Here is a 24,864-nt window from a genome sequence, read left to right as displayed (position 1 = left end):
TGGGTTGACAAGAATAATGATGTTAGAAAGGATGATTTAGGATTCACATTAGTAAATTTTGATAAGGTTGACAACAAGGAGGATCCTTTCATATTAGCGTCACAAGCAAACAAGTGTTTTATGTCACCGATTCTATGGATAAGAAGTGGTCAGTTATTTTATATTGTCGTCGCCGACTTCTAAATGATGACGATGTCATATTTGAAGGATTTGATCATCGTGTTATATCGCAACTTGATAATGATGTTGAAAATGTTAACATTCCAAACGTGTATAAAAGAGATGATCACGATGAAGGTATTTGGACTAATGAAGAGACAGACATATCCAAAAAACATTCTCGTGTAGATACCCGATATCTGCTGAATCGCGCAAAGCGGCCGATATTATTGGACTATAACATGTCTTTTAATTTGTTGTGTAGAATCGATAACTAATGAAACGACTCTTAGCGAAAATCTAAAAATGATTTAAATACCTAGAATGTTTTCTACACGATCCCAACGTCTAAATGACACTAATTAGAGTCAAATCCAAGTCCAAAATATGAAACGCGAGCCGAGAATGAAAAACACCAAAAAATATCATCCAATGTTGATATCCAACCTAAAAATATCACGAAAAAAAACAAACAAAATTAAAACCAAACACCTTAATCCCGGCGCAAAAAAACTCATCCAAGCAAACACCTCATCTTTATGCAAAAACACCTGCGCTTCAATCAAGCCTTGCAAAAACACTCTCAACTCTTTCTAGCATGGCTACAGGCCTCGTTCCTTTTTTAGCTCTCTATACAGTGCAACAAATCGCAAATACTTGCACCCCACTCATCTCTTTCCCTATAAATAGGCGCCTTTGCACCTCATTTTATGGTATGCAAGAGTTTATCCTATATTTTCTTTCTTTGCATTCTAGACCGACTTGTTAGTCAAAACTTGACGCGTGAATTAGACCTACTGATCTAATTTCACAAGCCTTAATCTTGTTTGGTACAGTCACCGTGCATTAAATCATTCGTCATCATTTATTCCACTAAAGGCAACTTTTGTCGATATTATTACATAATAATAAAAGGTATTATCACTAAAATCACTAATAAATCCGAACAAATCAATGTAAAATCAATAATAATATTATCAATTATTTTTGTGAATACCCTTTGATGTTTTCCCATGGTTTCAACATTGGTATTTTTTGGGATGTTTTGTGAGTTTTATTTTTGTCAACCCTGAGCAAAAACAGGATTTGGTCGTTGTCAATGAGAATTTTTTGGGATGTTGCTTGGTATTTTGAAGAGGATTTTGGTGAGGCAATTTCATGTTCTTTGTTGGTGCGTTCATGGGTATGCGAACCATTAGACAATTCCTCATTTTCAGCACTCATTGGTTGGTGAATCAAGGGCTGGTCTTCTCCTCGGCGGTTAGGTTCATTTTTGGTACTAACAAACCTTTTCTCCAAGTTAGTTACCCAGGTATTCAAATCATTGATAGCCACTTGCAGCTTTTAGAATATGTTGTTGATAGAAACGGAGAGCACCATTATAGCGCTTTGTATGCCATCTTCGTCAATTGCATGAATTTTCTCATCATCCGGAGAGATGAGGTGAGAGCAGTCTAGGAAAGATTCCTGGCTGTGTCCAATAGGGTTTTCAAGAGGGTTGTTCTTGTGGTTTGTTGAGGGAGGTAGTGGTAATTCACACTTTTTAATCATGCCAAGGATTACGCCTTTTAGGAGGAGACACATTTCAGTGTCATGTCCGCGACCTTGGTGATATTGACAAAATAGTTTTCTGCCTCATCTACGTCCTCGCTTGTTTGATAGAGGGTCTGGAGTTGGACCAATCGGCTTAAGCTTTCTTTTGGAGATTACCCTTTCCAAGGATGTGGCATAAGGCATACCCAAATCAGGGAAGGACCTATGAGGTCGTCTGGTCTTGGTTGGTAGAGCACCTAAGAAATTGGCTTAAGTGGTTTTGGTAGCCTTCCAACTAGGGTTGGTTTTGTCGTTGGCAAGTAGTCGGCTTTCAAGGAGCTTAACCATTTGCTCAATATCAGAAGAGGGAAAATTCCCGGTTATCATCTTGTACTCAACTTGGGAAAGACGAGTGCTCAAGTTTTCCACGGTAGCTAGGAGTCGAAGGACCACGTTGCTGATTTCGGCAGAAGTCATGCCGGGTGCATATTGATCAGCTTCTTGAGTTTCTGGTTGGCGATTGATGGCACCCAAGGGATTCCTGATTGACATAACGATAGACGTTATAACTTGTTTTGATAAGGGATCGCATAAACAAAGGCAAGTACGACACATATGTACAAAAGGCAGTTTTGTTGTGGAGACGCGACGGTGCGACTAGATCTTGAGTTGATTAAAGATCGTGAATGATCTCTTATATTTGAACTCTTGGTGCATGACTTTGAACTTAGAGTCGACTGTCGACTTTGGCATAGTGATGCCTAGACAGAGGACTTCTAACAAGATTTGGAGGTTTGTCGATGGGGTGACGCCGTTGGACGAGACGCGTATATAGGCTTGATCTTTGACCAGTAATGTAGAGGAAGCGTGTTTACAACCCGGAAGGTTTTGACTCTACTAACTTGGTTGGATATCTCTTTGATAATTGGGCGACACGACCTAGGCCAGAAGGTAGGACTAACTTTGGCGGAGACTCGACCTTATCCAGACGACTTGACTTGAAATTGACCGGACTCTATTTGACTCGAGGCTGAATCGGAATGTTGGACTGATATGTACGTGTTACTATTATTTATGAAGGATTTTCGAAAATAGAAATTTTCAAAAAGGCGGAGTTTGTTTAGGGCTTTTTTCAAAAACAGTTGATGTCATTTTCGGAAGACGGGTTTGAAATAATCAGGGGTGGTAACGGCTTAGAAAACAGTACGTGGTTTTCAAAGACGGGTTTCGAAATTCAGAACCACGGATTTGAAAATCGAGAATTGAAGAATTTTAAATTGTCATCACAATGGCCATGAAAACGGTTAAATTTGTTTTCAAAGAATTTTAAATTGGGTTGAAAATTTGAAAACGGTTAAATTTGTTTTCAGATGATTTGAAATTGAAGAATTTGAAAACGGTTAAATTTGTTTTCAAAAGATTTGAAAATGGATTAAAAATTTGAAAACGGTTAAATTTGTTTTGAAAGACTTGAAAATGGATTGAAAACGGTTAAATTTGTTTTCAAAAGATTTTGAAACTTGGAATATTGCAATGGTTTAAATCGTCATTACGACGGCTTGAGAAACGGTCAAATTTGTTTTCAAAAGATTGAGTTTTGATTGAAAATTTGAAAACAGTTTAATTTGTTTTCAAAGATTTGATTTTTGATTTAAGATTTGAAAATGGCTAAATTCATTTTCAAGATTTGAAATTGGAAATTATGAGGATTGGATTCGTCATTACGACGGGTTAGAAAACCGTTTTAACCTTTGAAAGACGGTATGCAAATCAAAAATTGTGAGAATTGAAATCGTCATTACGGCGGCTTAGAAAAGCCAAATTTGATTTTGGAAATATGGTTGGAAATTTTAGAATAGAAATCGTCATTATTGTTGGAGTTAGTGTCCTCCACAATAGTGCGTTAACATAATAAATCTCATTAATAGAATATCATCAGATATTTAATTATTTGATCCTCGTCAGTTGATTAACGTAAATCGATAACGGTTGGCTGACTAGAGTTTGACGTTATTGTCGTGAGACGGCGGTGATCAACTGACCCCTTTCGGTCACACCTAAAGGAAAGAACCCCAATTGATAACTAATTAATTGTATGAGATACAATTTGTTTAGTCCCTTGATTTATAGACTAAGAGGTTAGTCGATTATTATTAGAGAGATTTCGAGTTGCGAACTCGAGGAGCGACAGTTATTATTTAATTATGTGATAATTGAATAGTAAGTTTTGGGAGACGGGTTTTAGTTAATTAACTGTTAATTTACTAAAATTGTACTAATTGATTAATGTGATTAATATTAGTACGTAAATAATATGTGTAGTGGTACACGTATATTTACGGAGTGAATTGGACGATTTAATTATGGAAGTATTTAAACATGATACGATGTTTAAAATAAAAATTACACGGATTTGTGCGACAAATATAAGAACCAACATGGACCCGTATATGGTCAAGTTGACCGTGTAAAATAAGTGTAGTGGATGATTACTCACATAATCATTTTACCTTATTTTGTATACTACCATAATATGTATCTTATACTAGATTTTGCATGTGATGTAAGATAAAATTATAAGACAAAAATTGTCCACTTGAGCACTCCACCCACCCGCCATCTATTCCCCCATATACTCCATCATTTGTTCACAGTTTTAGACAACCTAACTACTTTACTCTACCATTTTTGCATGTGAACAAAAACTCATCTACCTTCTCTCTAAAATAATAATCCTCTCTACTAAGTTGTTAGTATACATAAATAATATTACTAAGATTAGTTAGTAATATTTCTAATAATAATCAAGGGTACAATATTAATAAGTTCTAGTTCATACTTGTTAATATTTTTGGGTTAGTTCTTGGGTGCAACTTGAAGGAGACTTTCTAGTTGAAGGTTTTTCAAGGAGGATCATCCACATCTTTTTAGCTCAAGAACAAACTAGTAAGAAGAACTAGTTTGTGCCCATTTTACCATATATTCAATGTAAGGAAATTGTTTTTCCTTATACTTTCTTTTTATGCTTTCATATTAGCATGCATGTTACATAGATCACATAAACAACAATTTATGAGATAAATTAATTTTATTAGAGAGTCTAATATGGATCTATGATCTTTCAATTATGACGGTTTAAAAAAAGCCCAAAGTTGGTTTCGAAAACGAGATTTGAAATTTGGACAATTGCACGGGTTGAAATCGTCATTACAACGGTTTGAAAAACGGTATTTTTTTGTTTGAAAATTGATTACGAATTTTGAAAATTCGAGGGTAGAACTCGTCATTACGACGACATAAAAGGGCGCTTTGGGAATGCAACGGTCGGTGAGAGACCGGGGTTTAAACGGCCATTATGACGGCGTAAAAGGGTATTTTGAAATGGTTTGTGAAGACCAAGGTTTGAAATCGTCATTACAACAATATGGAAAGGTGCATTTGAAATGGTTATAGAAACCGGGTTTTGAAATGGCCATTTCAACGTCATAAAAAGGTGCTTTGAAACGGTTGTAAAAACCGGGTTTGAAAATCGCCATTACGACGGCATAAAAAGGTTTGCATTGGTCGGCGAAAGATCGAGGTTTGAATTGGCCATTATAACGGCGCAAAAAGGTGTTTTGAATGTTTGGAAATGACACGGAAGGACTTATGATCACATAGCACATAAGCACTCACAGTTCGTTATATTATGCATAATGCTGACACGGGTTTTGGCTTAATAAGGGTGGTTACACACCAACCAATCAATCCCCGATTTTCGAGAGGGATACCAATCCAAACAAAATGTGTAAGGAGGGTGCCCTAACCTCGTGCACGAAGGAAATGAATGCTCTTTGACGAAACCGAAATGTGTAACGTCAATGGTATGCTTGACGCAATCGGGATTTGAAACACGGCGATGAGAAATTTCACGCCGACGAGACGAGCCAATTGGTCGATAAAGGTTAGGTTGTGGGCCCGGACAAGGAACCCGACTTATGACCATAATATCAATTAATGCACTTAAATCACGACCTCGTTCGAGTTTCACCTCTCAGGATCACAACGACACAGGTGTCCTAGTTCTCCCCAGCGGAGTCGCCAATCTGTGGACATGGGCCACTTGCACGCCAGACCAATCTGTGGACATGCAGCGGTCAGAAAGCCACGTTTGGAGGCGTAGAAATGCTTTTGACCGGATCGCTTTAGATCGGTCGGTTTCATCTCGGTAATGGTCTCGAAACGATGCAGAGATGTTTGGAGTCGCCACCAAGTAATTATGGGATGCCTGGAAATGGTTCAAAATCCACTTTATACCTCGGTCAATCAAGGAAAAAGGGTGCTTGACATAGGTACTAAAGATAAGGACTCGTCCCCCTTTAGCATCCTATCACTAGAATGACTCTCGTACGCCTGGATAAGGCCATCCACTATCCAAAGGTTCTGAGTAAGGGGTGAGGGTACGTATTGGAAAGCCCTTTAATCGGACACCTAATCCAGCCCGCGGTAGCGGCCTCTACTGATCGATCGTGGTTGTTTAAGTGCAAAAGTTGATAAAACGGTAAATGCATGAATGCGCATCCAAAAGTTTAACCTAACATGTGAAAGTTTGCTAAGTCGTTTTGTTTATCTAAATATCAAGTTATTGATGTCGAGTTGGATTTAGATTGATTTTCATGCCAAAACGGAAATTAAACATTCATTTACCAAGTTCGGATTATGATGCTTAACACGATCCAATTGTTTGAAAAAGGGTGTCAAATGACAAAGTGTAAAAAACGTAAACTTGTCAATCTGATCCGTTATGTATTCGGTTAACTGTAGTCGGGATCGTCCTAGACAAGTGCCAAAACGAGACAAAACAGTCCCAGGCAGCCCCATTGGGGCGCGAGCCATTAAGCGAGAGAACAGAGTCTGTTCAGGTTTTGAAATTTGAAAACATACGGCCTCTTGGGGTGCGAGTAAGACGACGACCCATGGGGCGTCTCCTGGTTGTTAAAAAGGTTGTTTAAAACCGTATTTGTGATTAAATGATTTGTATGACTCGGAATAATTACTATTATCTTAGTAATATTCGTTGTCGGATTTGCAGGTTTGAAAAGCATAGTTTACAAATAAAAAATGTAAAATGTGTGTGCTTAACCGTTTTATCACTGTACTCAAATTAAATCGACATGGCATATATATTAGCCAAGGATGACATACGATATGGTCAAGACAAAGATGAAAATAAAATGAAATAAAAGTGAAAGGAAAATGTTTGATTTGAACTAAATCTTTTAAGTTCATTTATTATAATTAGTCAAGTTTGTCATCGTATTCGGATTAAACTGACATGGTATAAGGAACCAAGGATGATTATGAATTATAACTAATATGTTGGCAAGTGTAGATAAATGAGAAAAAAGGTAAATAAGAGAAAAGAGTGTTAGAATAACCTTTAAAATGTAATTAACCAAATAATATCACCGAGCCACGGATTAAATTATCATGGTATAAGGAACCAAGGGTGATTACGATTTATGGTTAAAATGTTTGTCATAAAAATGAATTAAAATATTTGAAATGGTAAAAACCGATTGTAAATAAGAAATGAAACAAAGAGGAAAGACGAGAATAAACACGTTTGGATTCTGGCCAGAGCCCCATAAGAGGCGCGAGGTTGGTAGTTTTGACTACCAGCCTCTGTCTCCAGTCAAAATCCGGTTTTGGGCTCATCTAACCTATATTTGAACCGTGTTATGCATTGTTCATGCTTATAAACTCATAAAAATAGTCAAGACATGAAATAAGTGAGTTGTTTACACTGTCAAACTTACATGTTATGATGTTTGCGAGGTAGATGACTTTAAAGACGGTTTTCTCATTTTCCGACTACTCGTGATCAAAGAAGTTTAAAAGAGTGCCTTAAAAAAGGATTTTGTTTTGAAAAGATGTTGAAAACATATGGTTGAAAAACATGTTGATTAATGTTGAGTTGGTCGAATGGGTCGGTCGAATGCACGACGACGGTATCAAACAAAATGTGTAAGGCTTGTGTTTTCGATCGGTAGGTCGAAAACACGTGTCGATTTATGACTTAGGAAGTCGAGTCTCGAAGTTTAAGGGAGATATGAGGGGGCGGACGCTCGCGTAAAGATTATGGTGTGTGAAGGTGGGTATTTATAGTGAATTGTGGGATGGTAGGTCGGTTGAGTTTGCTTGCAGGCTAAGGAGGACGCCTGAAGAGGCGCGAGCTACCTAGTGATACAAAGGGGTGTCATGTCCTTTCAATTTGGACGTGACCTTTGTGCTAACCAATATTTTGTTGGTAGTGATTTGTGGTTTTATCTGATTGCTTAGCCGTGTGAGCTTGCTCTCTTGGGTATTATTTGGGGTAGGTATTTTGTGTGCTTGACTCGGGTTTAACCCGTGTTGAGTCGGTATTTGAATCTTGAGTCGGTTTTCGGCCCGGTGTCGGTTTTGACTCTAATTAGTGACATTTTTAATACGTCATGATAAAACCATTTATGGCATTATTTTTGACATTCGAGACTTGGGTTGACTCAGATTGACTCGAGTTGCGGGCTTCTGTGTTGCTTTTGGGTCCGAAGACGGTTTGAACTCTAAATAGGGTTGTTTTAATGCAAATGAAGTTAGAAAATAATTTTTGAAATAATTTTTCATATCCGAGTAATGCATTAAACCGTCTCATGCATAGCCAATCTACACACGCATATCAAAAACAAGTTGTAGTCGGATCATCATCGGTTGGTTTTTTGAAGGTGCAGATACTGGTGTTAGAAATCTAGATCTCTTTACTAACATATTCATATATGTTTTTTGTTAATTTAGTCATAAAATTAAATGGTGATCTTATGCATGCAAACAATAAACAATTTAAAGAAGAAATCTTCATCTTACATTGGTATTTCGGTTTATATGGGCACAAGAGAGTTCTCCTTCTCTCTTGTTCTTGTGCTCTCCTTAATGGATGAACTAGGATCCAAGTGTAGAATCCCTCCCAAAGTAAAATACCCAAGGCAAACTCTTAATCAAATTAATATTATGTATACTATAATAATATTAATTTAGTGTAAAAATTGACCCAAAAATATTTGATTTTGGTCTCCTAAAACCGGTTAAGAGAGAAGGAAAAGGAAGGTTTTTATCTTTCTAAAAGTTCTTATTTTTAGATGGATGAATGAATTAATTTGTCACTAGTTAACATTATAGTGAATATAAGGTAAAAATAGAGCAAAACTCTTGGCTTTGCTCCATCAAAAACCGGGTAAATGGGGGAAGAGAAGGGACCAATGCATGCACTAGTTGTTCTTCACAATAATCACTAGGTTTTGCATGGCTAGTATATTGGGAAATGATTATGTTTACCACTAACATAATCAACACAATATTTGCCTAATCCTCCTCTTAATTTCGGCACACATATAAAATGGAATCCATTTTATTTTTGTCAATTTGTCAATATGTCACATGTCACATGTCATATGTCACATGAAATTGTTATGTATTTTTAACATATTAAAAATCAACGTATTAATAAAAATACGTCATATACAAAAATTGACTCAGTAATTCACAATTACTTGTACCAAAATATTTTACCAATTATAAATCACAATAACTTGTATTCATAATAATTTATTCATTCAAATGCAATTGTTTCCTTAAACAATAATTTCATCTAAGTAATGAAACAATTCGATTACTTAGACCGTATCTTATTTAATCAAAATTCAATAAGACACGTAAATATTACTTCCAAAATCGTCCGTCAATTTTAAAGAAATTTAATTAACCCGTATCTGCATACGATTAATTAAATGATCAATTAAGAGTGTTACCCTTTAGGTATGACCTAAGGGGATCAACTGGTCACCACCGTCTCACGACAGTAATGTCAAACTCTAGTCAGCCAATCATTACCGATATGTGTGGACCAGTTGACAGTAAAATATTACTTCCCAATTGTATTCTTTATAAAGAGACTTAAACATGTGATCATCATGATCAATAGTTGTGATCGCATTATTGTCGGAGGACACATATTCCAACAATCTCCCACTTGTCCTCGACAAGTGTGCGTCACCAATTCTCTTGTCCTATTACTATCTCCCACTCAATGCAAGTTGTCTTTCAGGTCGTACTTGCAAGTGATCATATCGAGAGTGGTTTCCTCAATCTGGAGAATAACCGATTGACCGGATTTATCCACCATGGATACATCCGAGCGTGGCCACGGATTCCAGTTCATTACTCCTCGAGTGGCCCTAAGATATTGTTATAACCCTGACTAGGGGTGGACAATTCCTATCGCACTCATTCCCTTCGACTAACCACAGCCATCATAACCCAAAATGTGCCCATTTGACCCCATTTACGAAGGTCGTTGTAACACAAATCAAAGTTAATCTGAAACTGTGCCATCTTAGGCGAATAGTCTTTAGTCAAAAGAATCGACTCATTTGAATAATATAGTAGCTCTCGCCACGACCAGGCTATATAAATTTGCCAGAACTCTATAAGCGGTCGTAAGGCCCGACAAAATGTTCCTAACAGTCTGCCTATTTGATTGACTAGTCATTCTCATATGACTCCATGGCACTTGAACTTGCCATCAATCGCATCGCATTCTAGTCACTTCGAGACGTCACCTCATGTAAGTGACTATAGGCAAATACAATGTTAATCCATGTTCACTTTAACGGGGTTCAATTGTCTCTACAACCCGTTTGGATATAGCAAAGTATAAGGTGAGTTAATAACAACTCAAACGACAAATGTCGACATCACACTCGGGTAGTCAATACCATATTACAACCTTGTGATGCATATCGTAAGTGTGTAAACACTTGTTGATTGCAATAGAAGTTTAACATATCATGTGTCCAAGTGTTCAAACTTCTTATAATCACATTTTCCTTTACGTTCATTTTATCTTCTCATAGCATGAACCTTACCAAGTACACATCTAGGTTCCCAATCTTGGTTTCGGTTCTTTATCCTGAAAGAACTTCCTTGTCAATTATCACATAACAAACGAATTTGTGGTGAATGATATAACTTGTACTGTTCAAGTACTTCACCCGCACACAATGCACTAGGTATATGTTTTGTAGAATCTTGCAACAATTTGTCAAGATGATTAGCCTAGCACTTCTCATAAGTCCTAGCATTATAGGAAAAACTAGTTTTGAGTAACTTCTTATTCAACTAAGTATCTTTCCAAACTTCCTATTTCTCCTTTTAGCTTAAGAGCTTAGGATTTTCATAAATCCTTACATGTGTTCGAACTGCAATATGTGCAACCTCTTGACACACAACAGAGTCTTCTTGTCAAACACTGAAATCGCTCATCAAATTCTCCTCGAGAATTCATGACGTTTCTTGTATGGCTTGCCAACGATTTATCATGCTTTTATGCATATGAATCATTATTGGACATGTGCATGATTATTCTAATGGCGGAAACATGAGTAACTAATAATCATGAGATCAACCATTCTTAGGTTCAAGGAACGACCATGACTGCTAATGGCAATTCCATTTTCATTTACATGAATAACCTACGTTTCTAGTTGATTCGATGTGTATATCTCAATACTTATCCAACATCTCAAGATGTGGTTGGATTCATCATAGTCCATTTTCATCCAGAATTGAAAACTCAAATACTCCTTTGTGAAGGAAGGTATTAGCTCGTCATTCTTCAATGAGTGATGAGTTATAAACTTTTACAAGATGATTGCTCCCACTAAATTCCATGTCTTCACATGATAATTTCCAACTCCCACTTAATTCCACATGATTCGCAATTGACTACTCAATTGCGACAATTCAAGAAGTGAAATATATATATATATATTGCTTTGTATTAAGTTATAGAGATAAAACCATATATGTTCCCATCATATCCTTTCAAAATACCTATTTTGAAGTGGTCTCATCTTAACCTTATGGAAAGAGATTTTAATCTCTAACTCATTCATATCATAATGATGCGTAGCAATGTCATTATTTAAATATAAATAATATCTAATACACGTCCTTCAAAATACCCTTTTCGGAAGGAGGTTTTACCATTTCATTTCCATAATGAGGTTAAGTAATGACATTTTGCTTGGTTAATACTTAACTTAGCTATTGAGGATATCGGTATATCAATCCTTGTAACCTCTAGTCATAAATCTCGTTTATTTTCTAGGATGTTACTTTGATTCATTTTAGACTCTTAAGTAAATATCAAGGTTGAAACTATTGGTCAAAATTTATCATAAACTAGTCAAAACACTTGTTAAGACTTTACATTAGTCATTTTTCTTCCAAAACTTTCTTTTGGTCTCCTCGTGTAGTTATCTTGAGAAAATATTCCTTTGATTACTTCACTTGGTCTCTTTTGTCATGTAGCTTTATTCGAGACCATAGATCTCATCTATTGGGTATACTATATAAATAGATATACCTCTATTCAAATCATTCTTCCTTGCGTAGATCTCGTATATACAAGTACACACACAAGTACACATTCTTCCTTGGTGTTGTGTCCTCATTTTCTCCCACTCTATCTTTAGAATAAATACACTAGAGATTCAAAGATAGCTTATGGGACACAAATAATGATTTGAAGTATAGGGAGGACTATCTCATAGGTTTGACTAATAGTTTTAGATTTTGAAGTGTACTTGGTTGATTGACATTCCTTTAAGAGAGTTCATAAACTCAATGACACTTTGTAAATGATCATACACAAGCTTTAAGCATGTGGACATATAATGAATCCCATCATTATAATTGTCTATTGGATCATTTTAAGTGAATAATCATATGTTTCTAAGAGCAAGCATTTAAATACGAATTTTAGAACAAGGATAAAATGATAAAACGGGTGACTTGGGTTGCAAACCAAGCCACCATTATCCAAAATACAACCAATTATCCAAAATACATTTCCATGTCGAACACGGAAATTAAAAGGTTCTAAAATTCAAAACATAATTAAAATAAGACAATAAAAAGCGAAGCTCCATTAAAGCTATTCCTAGCTTCTTGATGGTATCTCAAGCTTGCTTTTCTTTTCCCTTGTCTTTGCTTGGTGGAGGCCCTATTTAAAATAAAAGGGAGATACATTATCACAACTTTGTATCACAATACCATAGTTGAATTAGAAACATAAAAGAAAGGATAGTCATTTACCTACTGGAGTGATCTTTCCAGCCTTAATATCACCAAGGTATTTGGAACAATTTCTTTTCCAATGTCCAACACCATTACAATAATGACATTTATCAAGAGGACCCTTCTTGATTTTGGAAGTGCTAGCTTCATAAGTCTTAGCTTTGGTGAAAGTGGGAGCTTGCTTCTTACCCTTCCTCCCATTCTCCTTGAACTTCCCCTTGCTTTTGGTGCTAATGTTAAGCACATCCTTGGATGGGTTCACATTTAACCCCATGTCCCTTTCGGCTTGCACAAGTAACTTGTGCAATTCTTCAAGAGACACATCCTTGTCTTGCATGTTAAAATTCACCCGGAATTGAACATATGCCTTGACTTTGGATAAGGAGTGTAGAATCCTATCTACAATGAGTTCTTTGGGGATTTCAACCTTTTGAATTTTCAAGGTCTCGACTAGCTCCATTAATTTGAGCACATGAGGGCTAACCTTTTGGCCCTCTTTGAAGTCGAGATCAAAGAATGCCGCGGCCGCCTCATATTGGACGATCCGTGGTGTTTGTGAAAACATTGTCACAAGCTTGGAGTAAATCTCATTAGCGGTGCCCATCTTAAAGGCTCTCCTTTGGAGATCCGCCTCCATCGCAAAGATCAACACGTTTTTCATTGCGGCGGACTCCTTATGGTAAGCCTCATATGCTTCCCTAGTAGCGGCGGTCGACCTAGTATTAGGTTCGGGTGGAGAGGCCTCGGTTAGGTAACGAAGCTTGTCGTCACCTTGGGCGGCTAATTTGAGTTGGGCATCCCAATCGGAGAAATTTGACCCATTCTTTTCAAGTTTACATCGATCCATGAAGGATCGGAGCCATGATGAATTAGCGATAGGCGTGGCGTTTGGGTTTGGTGTAGCCATTTGTTATGAGAAAAAGAAGTGGTCTACAAAACAAAATAGAAGGAGTAAAACAAATGTCGTTTTAATAATAATAATACTCGTAAAAAAAATTTTAATTTAAACAAGTTTTATGCATTTTTCTAGTGACCTCTACCCAACTAGATAAATGATTCCAAGACCCAAATTCATATTAACTTGGGCACGGTGTGGCCGATGAAACCCTTATCAATATAACTCGGTGGATTAACGCTTTAATCGATTCTACGTTTAGAACTCTTGGTCGATAATATTACATTAACATTTATCTTTAGCCCAAAACACATTCAACAAGGGCACGGTGTGGCCGATAAAACCCTTATCGAAAAACTTTTGTTGAGTTCAATCCAAATTTCGAATAAATGTGTCCATGATCCAAACCCATATTAATTTGGGCACGGTGTGGCCGATGAAACCTTCATCAACATGAATTCGGTGGATAGACATTTATCACCCACTTCGCCTACGTAACAAGGTTTGTACCCCGGTGTGGCCGAGTGCACTCCCTCACGAAATAGGTTTTCATGGTTTCTACTCTTTGGTAAAGCTATGTCTCAATTGTTTATTTTAGCGAGAGGTCATGTCAATTTATTATCTATCACGTTTTAAGTGAACTAAAGCGGTGAACTACGATAATTCTAATTGACACGGTCGATGCACTTGATTAAGTGATGATGCATGTTTTAGTTATGGCGATTTAGCGATGCATGCGACATATAAATAAAATGCAAAGCATAAAAAATAAATCCTAGTATGGCCTTCCTAAAATAGAAAAACTATTTAACTATTACATATTCGGAAACCAACTCCATTGGTCCCTTGAACATCGGTTATTGGTACGCATCTCGAGGTAACACCGTCTTTATGTATCGCCTTCTTGAAGAAATCCGTCTTTGGGAACTCCGGAATCAATAAATTACATAATAAATTATATAATTTCCAATTATATATTTGTAATTAAAATAAAATAAATCTATTAAATTACAAAACGGTGATACGAGATCACAATAAATTACAACCGAATCGATATTCCCATACATTTCGGGTAATACCAATTAAAAAACTAAGGCCATACTAAGTAAAAATTACATAATTCAAAAATTACATAAAATAAAATTATGACAATCATAAATAAAATGCAGCATTATAATATGTATAAACATGCCCAATTTTATGCTAAATCGCCTTTAAGTAGCCAATATCGTATATTACATGGTTTTTACGGATTTGCGTGATTCAACGTTTTAAAATCACAATAAAATACATAAATTCATATTTATGCATAAGTTAATTACCCTAACCTCTTAGGACTCAAAATTAGTCTTCACTAACTATTTGACCATAATTAACTCATATTTCTAAAAATTGTTCATTAATGGACCTAATATTACAATAAAAACTATAAACTTCAAATAAATCACAAAATTTCAAATAAATTCCAAAATTTGAAATTTAAACTGATGAACATTCTGGAAAAATACCATGACACTCATAATGTTCAAGAACTTAGGTTAAATAAATTCGAAATTAATCCGGAAAAACAATGTTGCGGTTTATCGGTTTTAAAAAATATAATCATAAAAACATGAGAAAAATTATATTTATCAACTTTTCAATTTTAGATCTGAAATGGATAATAAAATGCAATATATGACGTTTTTCCTTAGTCATGGAGTATGTTTTATTAATATTTCACTAATTAAGTCACTATTTATGCTATTTTTCTTCAAAAAATCATAAATCATGCATAAAGACTTCAATATAGCCTATTATTTTACACACATCTTGTAAAATTGCATGTGACAACATACTAAATTTCTATGACCAGATTCGAAATTTATCTCATATTAACCTATTTTTCATCTAAATCCGATTTTAAACATGAAAAATCCATTTTTCGAGCATAAGAAGTCCAAAAATTATGAAAATTTACAGGTCATCTCAAAATAATATATGTGATAACATATCCAACAATCACTGGAAAATTCGAAGTTTAGCTAATTTTAGTCCGAAAATGACATTTTATTCATAAAATCATATTTTTAATGCCATTATTATAAAAGATAAACAATAAAAATCCATAAAATAACCAAAATATCCTAAAAACATTTTAGGACCAGAAACTTTAACATGCATAATGATTTTTGTGATATATCATAATAACACAAATTAAACAAGTTTTATATGTTAATCGTATAACTCGGAAAAACTTTTAACCGATTTGCATGCAAACAACCAAGGCTCTTGATACCGCTTGTTAGAAATCTAGATCTCTTTACTAACATATTCATATATGTTTTTTGTTAATTTAGTCATAAAATTAAATGGTAATCTTATGCATGCAAACAATAAACAATTTAAAGAAGAAATCTTCATCTTACATTGGTATTTCGGTTTATATGGGCACAAGAGAGTTCTCCTTCTCTCTTGTTCTTGTGCTCTCCTTAATGGATGAACTAGGATCCAAGTGTAGAATCCCTCCCAAAGTAAAATACCCAAGGCAAACTCTTAATCAAATTAATATTATGTATACTAGAATAATATTAATTTAGTGTAAAAATTGACCCAAAAATATTTGATTTTGGTCTCCTAAAACCGGTTAAGAGAGAAGGAAAAGGAAGGTTTTTATCTTTCTAAAAGTTCTTATTTTTAGATGGATGAATGAATTAATTTGTCACTAGTTAACATTATAGTGAATATAAGGTAAAAATAGAGCAAAACTCTTGGCTTTGCTCCATCAAAAACCGGGTAAAGGGGGGAAGAGAAGGGACCAATGCATGCACTAGTTGTTCTTCACAATAATCACTAGGTTTTGCATGGCTAGTATATTAGGGAATGATTATGTTTACCACTAACATAATCAACACAATATTTGCCTAATCCTCCTCTTAATTTCGGCACACATATAAAATGGAATCCATTTTATTTTTGTCAATTTGTCAATATGTCACATGTCACATGTCACATGAAATTGTCATGTATTTTTAACATATTAAAAATCAACGTATTATTAAAAATACGTCATATACAAAAATCGACTCAGTAATTCACAATTACTTGTACCAAAATATTTTACCAATTATAAATCACAATAACTTGTATTCATAATAATTTATTCATTCAAATGCAATTGTTTCCTTAAACAATAATTTCATCTAAGTAATGAAACAATTCGATTACTTAGACCGTATCTTATTTAATCAAAATTCAATAAGACACGTAAATATTACTTCCAAAATCGTCCGTCAATTTTAAAGAAATTTAATTAACCTGTATCTGCATACGATTAATTAAATGATCAATTAAGAGTGTTACCCTTTAGGTATGACCTAAGGGGATTAACTGGTCACCACCGTCTCACGACAGTAATGGTCAAACTCTAGTCACCAATCATTACCGATATGTGTGGACCAGTTGACAGTAAAATATTACTTCCCAATTGTATTCTTTATAATAAGACTTAAACATGTGATCATCATGATCAACAGTTGTGATCGCATTATTGTCGGAGGACACATATTCCAACAACTGGGTATCTACACTTTATGGGAGTTTGCTAAAAGGTAAGATTTTCCTTGCTCGATTTGAATAATATGAATGATTACATATGTTAAAATTTTAAGAATTGCATTATAACAAGATAATGCGTGATTGTTGTTAGTCTTGCATTATTGTTGGAATTGCATTTTTACATGACAATGGGTAATTGTTGTTAGTCTTACATTGTTGTTGAAACTGCATTATAACATGGTAATGGGAGATTGTTTTTTGTCTTGCATTATTATTGGAATTGCATTATAACATGACAATGGGTAATTATTGTTAATCTTACATTATTGTTGGAATTGCATTATAACATGAATATGGGTAATTGTTTTTTTTTGGTAAACGGTAAATATATTAATATAAAAAAGGCCAAGTACAACTCAACATTTACAATGAATAGTCAGCCTTTTACAACAAAGAATGGTAAAGCCTATACAAAAAAAAAATATAATCATAGGGCAATATAAGCTAACCATTCTAAGTCACCTCTACTCAATCTGCCTGAATTACGAGCCCAGAATCTACCAAGCCCATCTTTGACAACTCGCTTTACCAGCACGCCTGGAAGCAGAACATGATGATCCAACCTAGCTTTGTTCCTTGTTCTCCAAATAGCATACACTAACCCAACATGAAGAGCACAAATGAGCTTCCTTTGCATCTTATTTCTGACATGCCTCATCTTAAGCCAATCACTCAATTCTCTAGCAGAAAAGGAAACTCTCAATTTGTGCTGCAGAAGATAGACACATTGCCTACTGAAACAACAGTAAAAAAATAGATGATCATGAGATTCATCCACCATGCCACATAAAAAACAGCTAGCATCCAAGACCATTCCCATCCTAGTCAATATATCCTTTGTCAGCAATCTTTTATGCATAACAACCCAGTATATAAACGAAGTCTCTGGGACGTTAAGGTAATTCCAGCAAGCATATCTCCAAGGCACAGGAGAAAGGCCAGGTCTGAGCCATGAATAACCATCCTTCACCTTATACCCTTTGTCCTCACCTAACCATTTATTAGAAGTATATCCAGGAGCAAAAATTTTCATAGTGGGTGCAATTTTCTTCCAGGACCAGCTACAATCAGAAGGAGGATCATAAAAAGTCCAATCTTTACCTTTCATATGAACATGGTTCACCCATTTCACCCATAAATGATCTTTTTTTGAGGTTAACCACCAAACATATTTCCCCAGGAGAGTCTTGTTCCAAATCTTAGAAGCTTTAATACTCAGGCCCCCTTCCTGTTTAGGTGAACAACAGGTATCCTATTTCACATTTGGAGCTTTCATATAAGTATCCTTTCCTCCCCAAACATAGTTGCGACAAAGAGCGTCAACTTTGTTAAGAATACCATTAGGGATAAGAAATATAGAGGCCCAATAAGAATGCATACTCACTAGTAGAAAAAGTCATATTGACATCGCAACAAAGACATCGGTTTTAGTTGAAAGGATGTAAATGTTCATAAATAACATCGGTTCATACAAAAACTGATGTAAAATGTGTACAGTTTTTTCTCCTTACATCAGTTATTTTAAAAAATGATGTACAAAAATATCTGTGACATCGGTTTTAACATAAACGATGTAAATACCGTATCATTAACATCAGTCTTAAATAACCGATGTAAAAGCTTTCTCCTTAACTGAATAAGATTAATAGAAAAATTGCCCTAGCCTCTCCTCTTCACATGACCCTTCACTTTCTCATATCAATTGTTGCTCTTATCGTCGCCTCTTCATTCGACCTCTCACCATCATTCTTACCCTCTACCTGTTAGGTTCATATATCTCTTATTAGACTCTTCTAATAATGAACTAATTAACTTCTTAATATGTGTTCTTTAGATCTAGTGCATGCATAACAAAATAAGAGATTAATAAAGAAAGACATTGTCCCTTACATTGTAATATGGCTCGAAATAGAGCACAAATAAGGTCACCTTCCGTATTTGTTCTTGAGCTAAAATATGATGGATGATCCTCCAAAATCCCAATGTAGAGATCCTCCTCTTGATTGCACCCAAGACAAGTCCCTTAAACTAATATATTAATTAAATAGATTAATACACTAGTATCCTTAAAATGATTCTAATAATATTCTTATTACTACACTAGTAATCTAATATTGTATTTAGAATTTGTGATGAACAATTTATTAGGATTCTAAACCTTTTTAGAGAGTTGTGAGAGAAAGGAGAGGAATTGCATGTAGATGAATGTGGTTATGTATAAATGGAATAAGAGAACAAATTCGCTTAAAGAGGAGGAGGGAAAACCGGTTGGGGTCAAGGGTGAAATGCCAAAATGTGGCATCTCACTTTTTCTTTTCCTCTTCTCAACATAATAGGTATGTAAGCTAGTATGCACTAGCTATGATGATACTTACTTTATCTAATAAAATAATATCATCCTCACACCCTACACCATCCATAATTTCGGTCCATTTTACATAAAATGGACTACCATTTTATTTTTTCAATTTGTCATTTGTCACACAATATGTCACATGTAGTATGTTACATGTAATTAATTAATTTAATGCATATTTATCAAATAAATATCATTTTACAAATTAATTAAATTACATACAACAAATTGACCAGTGATACTTGATCACATAAATAAAATGGATCATATAATTATAATTCACAACATATTGTAATTATAATTAACCATTCATTCTTATTTCAATTGTTTCACAAACAATAATCAATTTTAGTAATAAAGTATTTCAATTACTAAAATAAATCTTATTTAATCCCATTACAATAAGATATAAATAATCTCTCTCACAATTGAATTGTTCAATTTTAAGGAATTGATTAACTTTTATCATCATACAATTAATCAATTTGTCTATTAAGGGAATTGTCCTTTAGGTGTGACCTTAAGGGATCAACTGATCACCACCGTCAAACGACAGTAATGTCTAACTCTAGTTAGCTGATCATTCTTGATTAATGTTGACTTGATTGACTATATAAATGAATCATCCCTTACGTATTCTTAATATGAGATTTAAACATGTGATCGCACTATTGTTGAGGACACATACTCCAACAATCTCCCACTTGTCCGAGACAAGTGTGGGTCACCAATTCTCTTATCCTATTATAATCTCCCACTCAATTCAAGGTGTCTCGCAGGTCGTACTTGCATTTGATCATATCTTGAGTGGTTTCTTCGATCTGGAGTGTAACTGTCTGACCGGAATTATCTATCATTGATGCTTTCCGAGCGTGGCCACGCATTTTCAGTTCACTACTCCTCGAGTGGCCTTGAGGTTTTAAACAACCCTGATAAGGGGGTGGACAATTCCTATCGCACTATTCCCTTTGTTTAGCCACAGTTCATCATAACCTAAAATATACCCATTTGACCTCAGTTACGACGATTGTAGAGCATAAATCAAAGCTAATCAGAAATTGGTGCCAACTTGGGCGAATAGTCTCTAGTCAAAAGAATTGACTCATAAGAATACTATAGCAGCTCTTGCCACGACCAGGCTTTATGAATTACCAGAACTCTATAAGCGATCACAGCCCGACAGTGTGTCCCATACAGTCTGCCTATGTGATCGACTAGTCATCCCATATGACTCTATGGCACTTGAACTTGCCATCAATCGCATCACACTCTAGTTACTTCGAGACGTCACCTCCTTCAAGTATCTAAGGGCGAATACTATGTCAATCCAGTTCACTTTAATGGGGTTCAATATTGTCTCAACAACCCATTTGGATACAACAAAGTAATTAATAAATGAGTTTGTACAAATAAACTCAAACGACAAATGCGATTATCACATATGAACCAAAAACAAAGGTTTTTTTTTTTATTTCATATCTTATAATCTAATACAAACTTGGCATGCGCCTCAGACCCATGGAAACAACATGTTGGTCATGCTTAGCCTGCGATAAAGGTTTGGTTAAAGGATCAGCTATGTTGTCATCCGTCCCAACCTTACAAATCGCTATTTCCTTTCTTTCAATGAAATCCCTAATTACATGAAATTTTCTAAGTACGTGTCTAGACTTGTTGCTAGACTTGGGCTCTTTAGCTTGAAAGATTGCCCTACTATTATCACAAAAGATCGTGATAGGATCTTTGGCGGTGGGAACTACCCTTAGCCCCTCCAAAAATTGCCTAATCCACACGGCTTCCTTGGCAGCTTCTGACGCTGCAACGTACTAAGCCTCCGTAGTAGAATCCGCAATTACAGCTTCCTTTAAGCTTCTCCAGCTTATGGCACCACCATTGAGGATGTATATAAATCCAGCCTGGGATTTCATATCATCTCTATCTGTTTGAAAACTCGAGTCTGTGTAACCCTTAACACATAGCTCGGAGTCACCTCCAAACACTAAGATAGAATCCTTAGTCCTTCGCAAGTACTTGAGGATATTCTTAACTGCTATCCAGTGACTCTCACCTGGATTATCTTGATATCTACTAGTCATGCTTAAAGCATATGAGACATCTGGTCGAGTACATATCATGGCATACATGATTGATCCAATAGCGGAAGCGTAGGGAATCAACTTCATGCGTTCAATATCTTCGGGTTCGGAGGGAGATTGAGACTTGCTCAAAATTATCCCGCTACCCATAGGAATCAAGCCACTCTTAGACTGATCCATTTTGAAGCGTCGAAGAACCTTGTCAATATAAGATTCTTGACTCAATGCCAATATCCTTCTGGGTCTATCTCTATAGATCCGGATACCTAATATGCGTTGTGCTTCTCCTAAATCCTTCATTTGGAAATGATTTCCCAAACACTCCTTGATGGAGGATAACATTGGAATGTCATTTCCAATAAGTAGTATGTCATCCACATACAATATTAGGAACACAACATTCCTCCCACTGAACTTCATGTATAAACATGGTTCCTCAACACTTCGAGTAAAACCATTTCCTTTTATAACATGATTAAATCGATGGTTCCAACTTTTTGATTCTTGCTTAAGACCATAAATGGATCTCTTAAGCTTGCACACTTTGTTAGGATTTTTAGGATCTATAAAACCTTCAGGTTGTATCATGTACACCTCCTCTTCTAAATGCCCATTTAGAAAAGCGGTCTTTACATCCATTTGCCATATTTTATAGTCATGAAATACAGCAATCGGTAACAGTATCCGAATGGATCTTAGCATGGCTACGGGGGCAAAGGTTTCGTCATATTGAAGACCATGAACTTGGGTAAAACCTTTTGCCACTAGCCTAGCCTTGTAGACATCATCATGTCCTTCTATGCCATTCTTTACCTTGAAGATTCATTTGCATTGAAGAGGTCTCACTCCTTCAGGCAAATCCACCAAGTTCCAAACTTTATTTTCATGCATAGAACTCATTTCGGATTCCATGGCTTCAAGCCATAAAGCTGAATTAGGACTAGAGATTGCAGATTTGTAGGTGGCGGGTTCGTCACTTTCTAGAAGCAACACATCAAGATTTCCATCCTCTTGGATAAGTCCAACGTATCTATCAGGATGGTGAGTTACTCGACCCGACCTCCTCGGTTGAGGAATAATAACCGAATTAGATGACGAAGGAACATCTTCATGTGCCTCCACTTCGGTTTGTGGCTCTTGAACTTCATCAAGTTCAAAATTTCTCCCACTCTGTCTCTTAGAAATAAACTCATTTTCTAAGAAGACAGCCTCACTAGACACAAACACTTTGTTTTCATGAGGTTTGTAGAAGTAATAACCTCGGGAAGTATTGGGGTAACCTACAAAGATGCATTTTTCGGATCGCGGGGCTAGCTTGTTGTCGGTCTTTGCTCTGGCGTAAGCATCACATCCCGAAATCTTCATATAGGATATATTAGGAACCCTTCCTTTCCAAATCTCATATGGAGTCTTTTCGGTTGCTTTTAATGGACAATTGTTCAATGATTTGATTGCGGTTTGGATTGCAAATCCCCAAAACGAGTCGGATAACTCGGTTTGACTCATCATAGATCGAACCATATCTAGTAGGGTTCGATTTCTCCTCTCGACAACACCATTAAGTTATGGTGTACCGGGTGGAGTGAGTTGTGACACAATGCCACAATCTTTCAAGTGTGAATCAAATTCATTACTAAGATACTCTCCACCACGATCCGATCGTAGTGCTTTTATATTCTTGTTCAATTGGTTTTCTACTTCATTTTGAAATTCTTTAAATTTCTCAAAAGCTTCACTCTTGTACTTCATTAAGTAGATATACCCATATCTACTTAAATCATCGGTGAAGGTAATGAAGTAGTCATAATTTCCCCTAGCGGTGACAGTCATTGGTCCACATACATCGGTATGTATAAGGCCCAATAGTTCACTAGCTCGAGTCCCTTTACCACTAAAAGGATTACGAGTCATTTTGCCTAGGAGGCAAGATTCGCATATACCATAGGATTGAAAATCAAATGGTTTAATAACATTAGTTGAAACTAATCTTTTAATGCGATTCTCGTTAATATGACCTAATCGACAATGCCAAATGAACGATTCATTTGGATCACTTGATTTGAGTATCTTGGTTTATATGTTATAGATGTCATTCTTTGGATTTGAAGTCTCTAGAACATAAATGCCATTTATAGAAGAGCCTCGGCCTATGACCAAGTCATTTCTAGAAATAATACAACAATTGTTTTTAATGGCAAAATTAAAGCCCTTTATGTCTAACATAGCAACTGAAATAATGTTCTTAGAAAGAGAAGGTACATAAAAACAATTATGCAAATACAAATCAAATCCATTTGCTAAAACAAGTACATAAGTACCCTTGGATGTGGCCGCTACCCTAGCTCCATTCTCAAGTCGGAGATCAACATCGCCCTTGTTCAGCTTTTCCACGTTTCTTAGCCCCTGTAAATGATTACAAAGGTGAGTACCGCAACCGGTATCTAATACCCATGTTGTGGTGGAAGTGAAATTTACATCAATAACATAAATTTCAGAAGGAATTTTACCAAGTGGAATAACAAGTCCATCCCTAATATTTCCCAAATATATGGGGCAATTCCTCATCCAATGTCCCATGCCATGATAATAATGGAATTCATCATCTACTTTGGCTCCTTTGGTAGTCCCACTAGCCATCTTGTTTCCATTATTGAATTTTCTACCTTTGTTTCCCTTCCTTTTAACCATTTCCCTTTAGTTGCAAGAACTTGCTTGCTAGGACTCCCACTAGTTTCGGCATCCCTTTCTTCCAAAGATAAGGATCCCATAGATTTACTGATATGGTTGATGCGACCATAATTGGCGCATATTTAGCCCCCGAATTACCATTGTTTCCATGCTTTTTAGTGCCTACTTGGGTCATTTCTTATCTTTAGTTCTTTGTTTTGCATATTCTTTGAGATTTTGATCCCTTGGTAGGAAAGGAGTAAGAATCTTGCATTTTCATGGCAAAACAAGGCTAAATTGATCATATTCAATGACCAAGCATCAAGGAGAGACAAGACTAGAAGGCCTTTGTACATAGCATAGTAGAAGAGCATTGTTGAGAAAAGGATCCTTGAGTCCCCAAGGAA

At 35.7% G+C, this 24,864-nt stretch overlaps 1 protein-coding gene across 1 annotated transcript in view; it reads right to left on the bottom strand.

The window, feature by feature from the left end:
* Nucleotides 1-17,765: 17,765 nt before the first annotated feature.
* Nucleotides 17,766-24,864, bottom strand: part of LOC141586748 (uncharacterized) — a 40,560-nt gene continuing 33,461 nt past the window's right edge. Inside the window, exon 8 of the mRNA XM_074408069.1 lies at nt 17,766-18,566. Within this exon, the coding sequence (XP_074264170.1) occupies nt 17,766-18,566 (801 nt within the window). The remainder of the gene's footprint in view (nt 18,567-24,864) is intronic.

Source organism: Silene latifolia, chromosome 1 (genome assembly GCF_048544455.1).
Source record: "Silene latifolia isolate original U9 population chromosome 1, ASM4854445v1, whole genome shotgun sequence".
In the NCBI taxonomy this organism is placed as follows: Eukaryota; Viridiplantae; Streptophyta; class Magnoliopsida; order Caryophyllales; family Caryophyllaceae; genus Silene; species Silene latifolia.
Note: the sequence above shows the minus strand (reverse complement) of the source record. Positions and strands in the feature narration are given on the sequence as shown.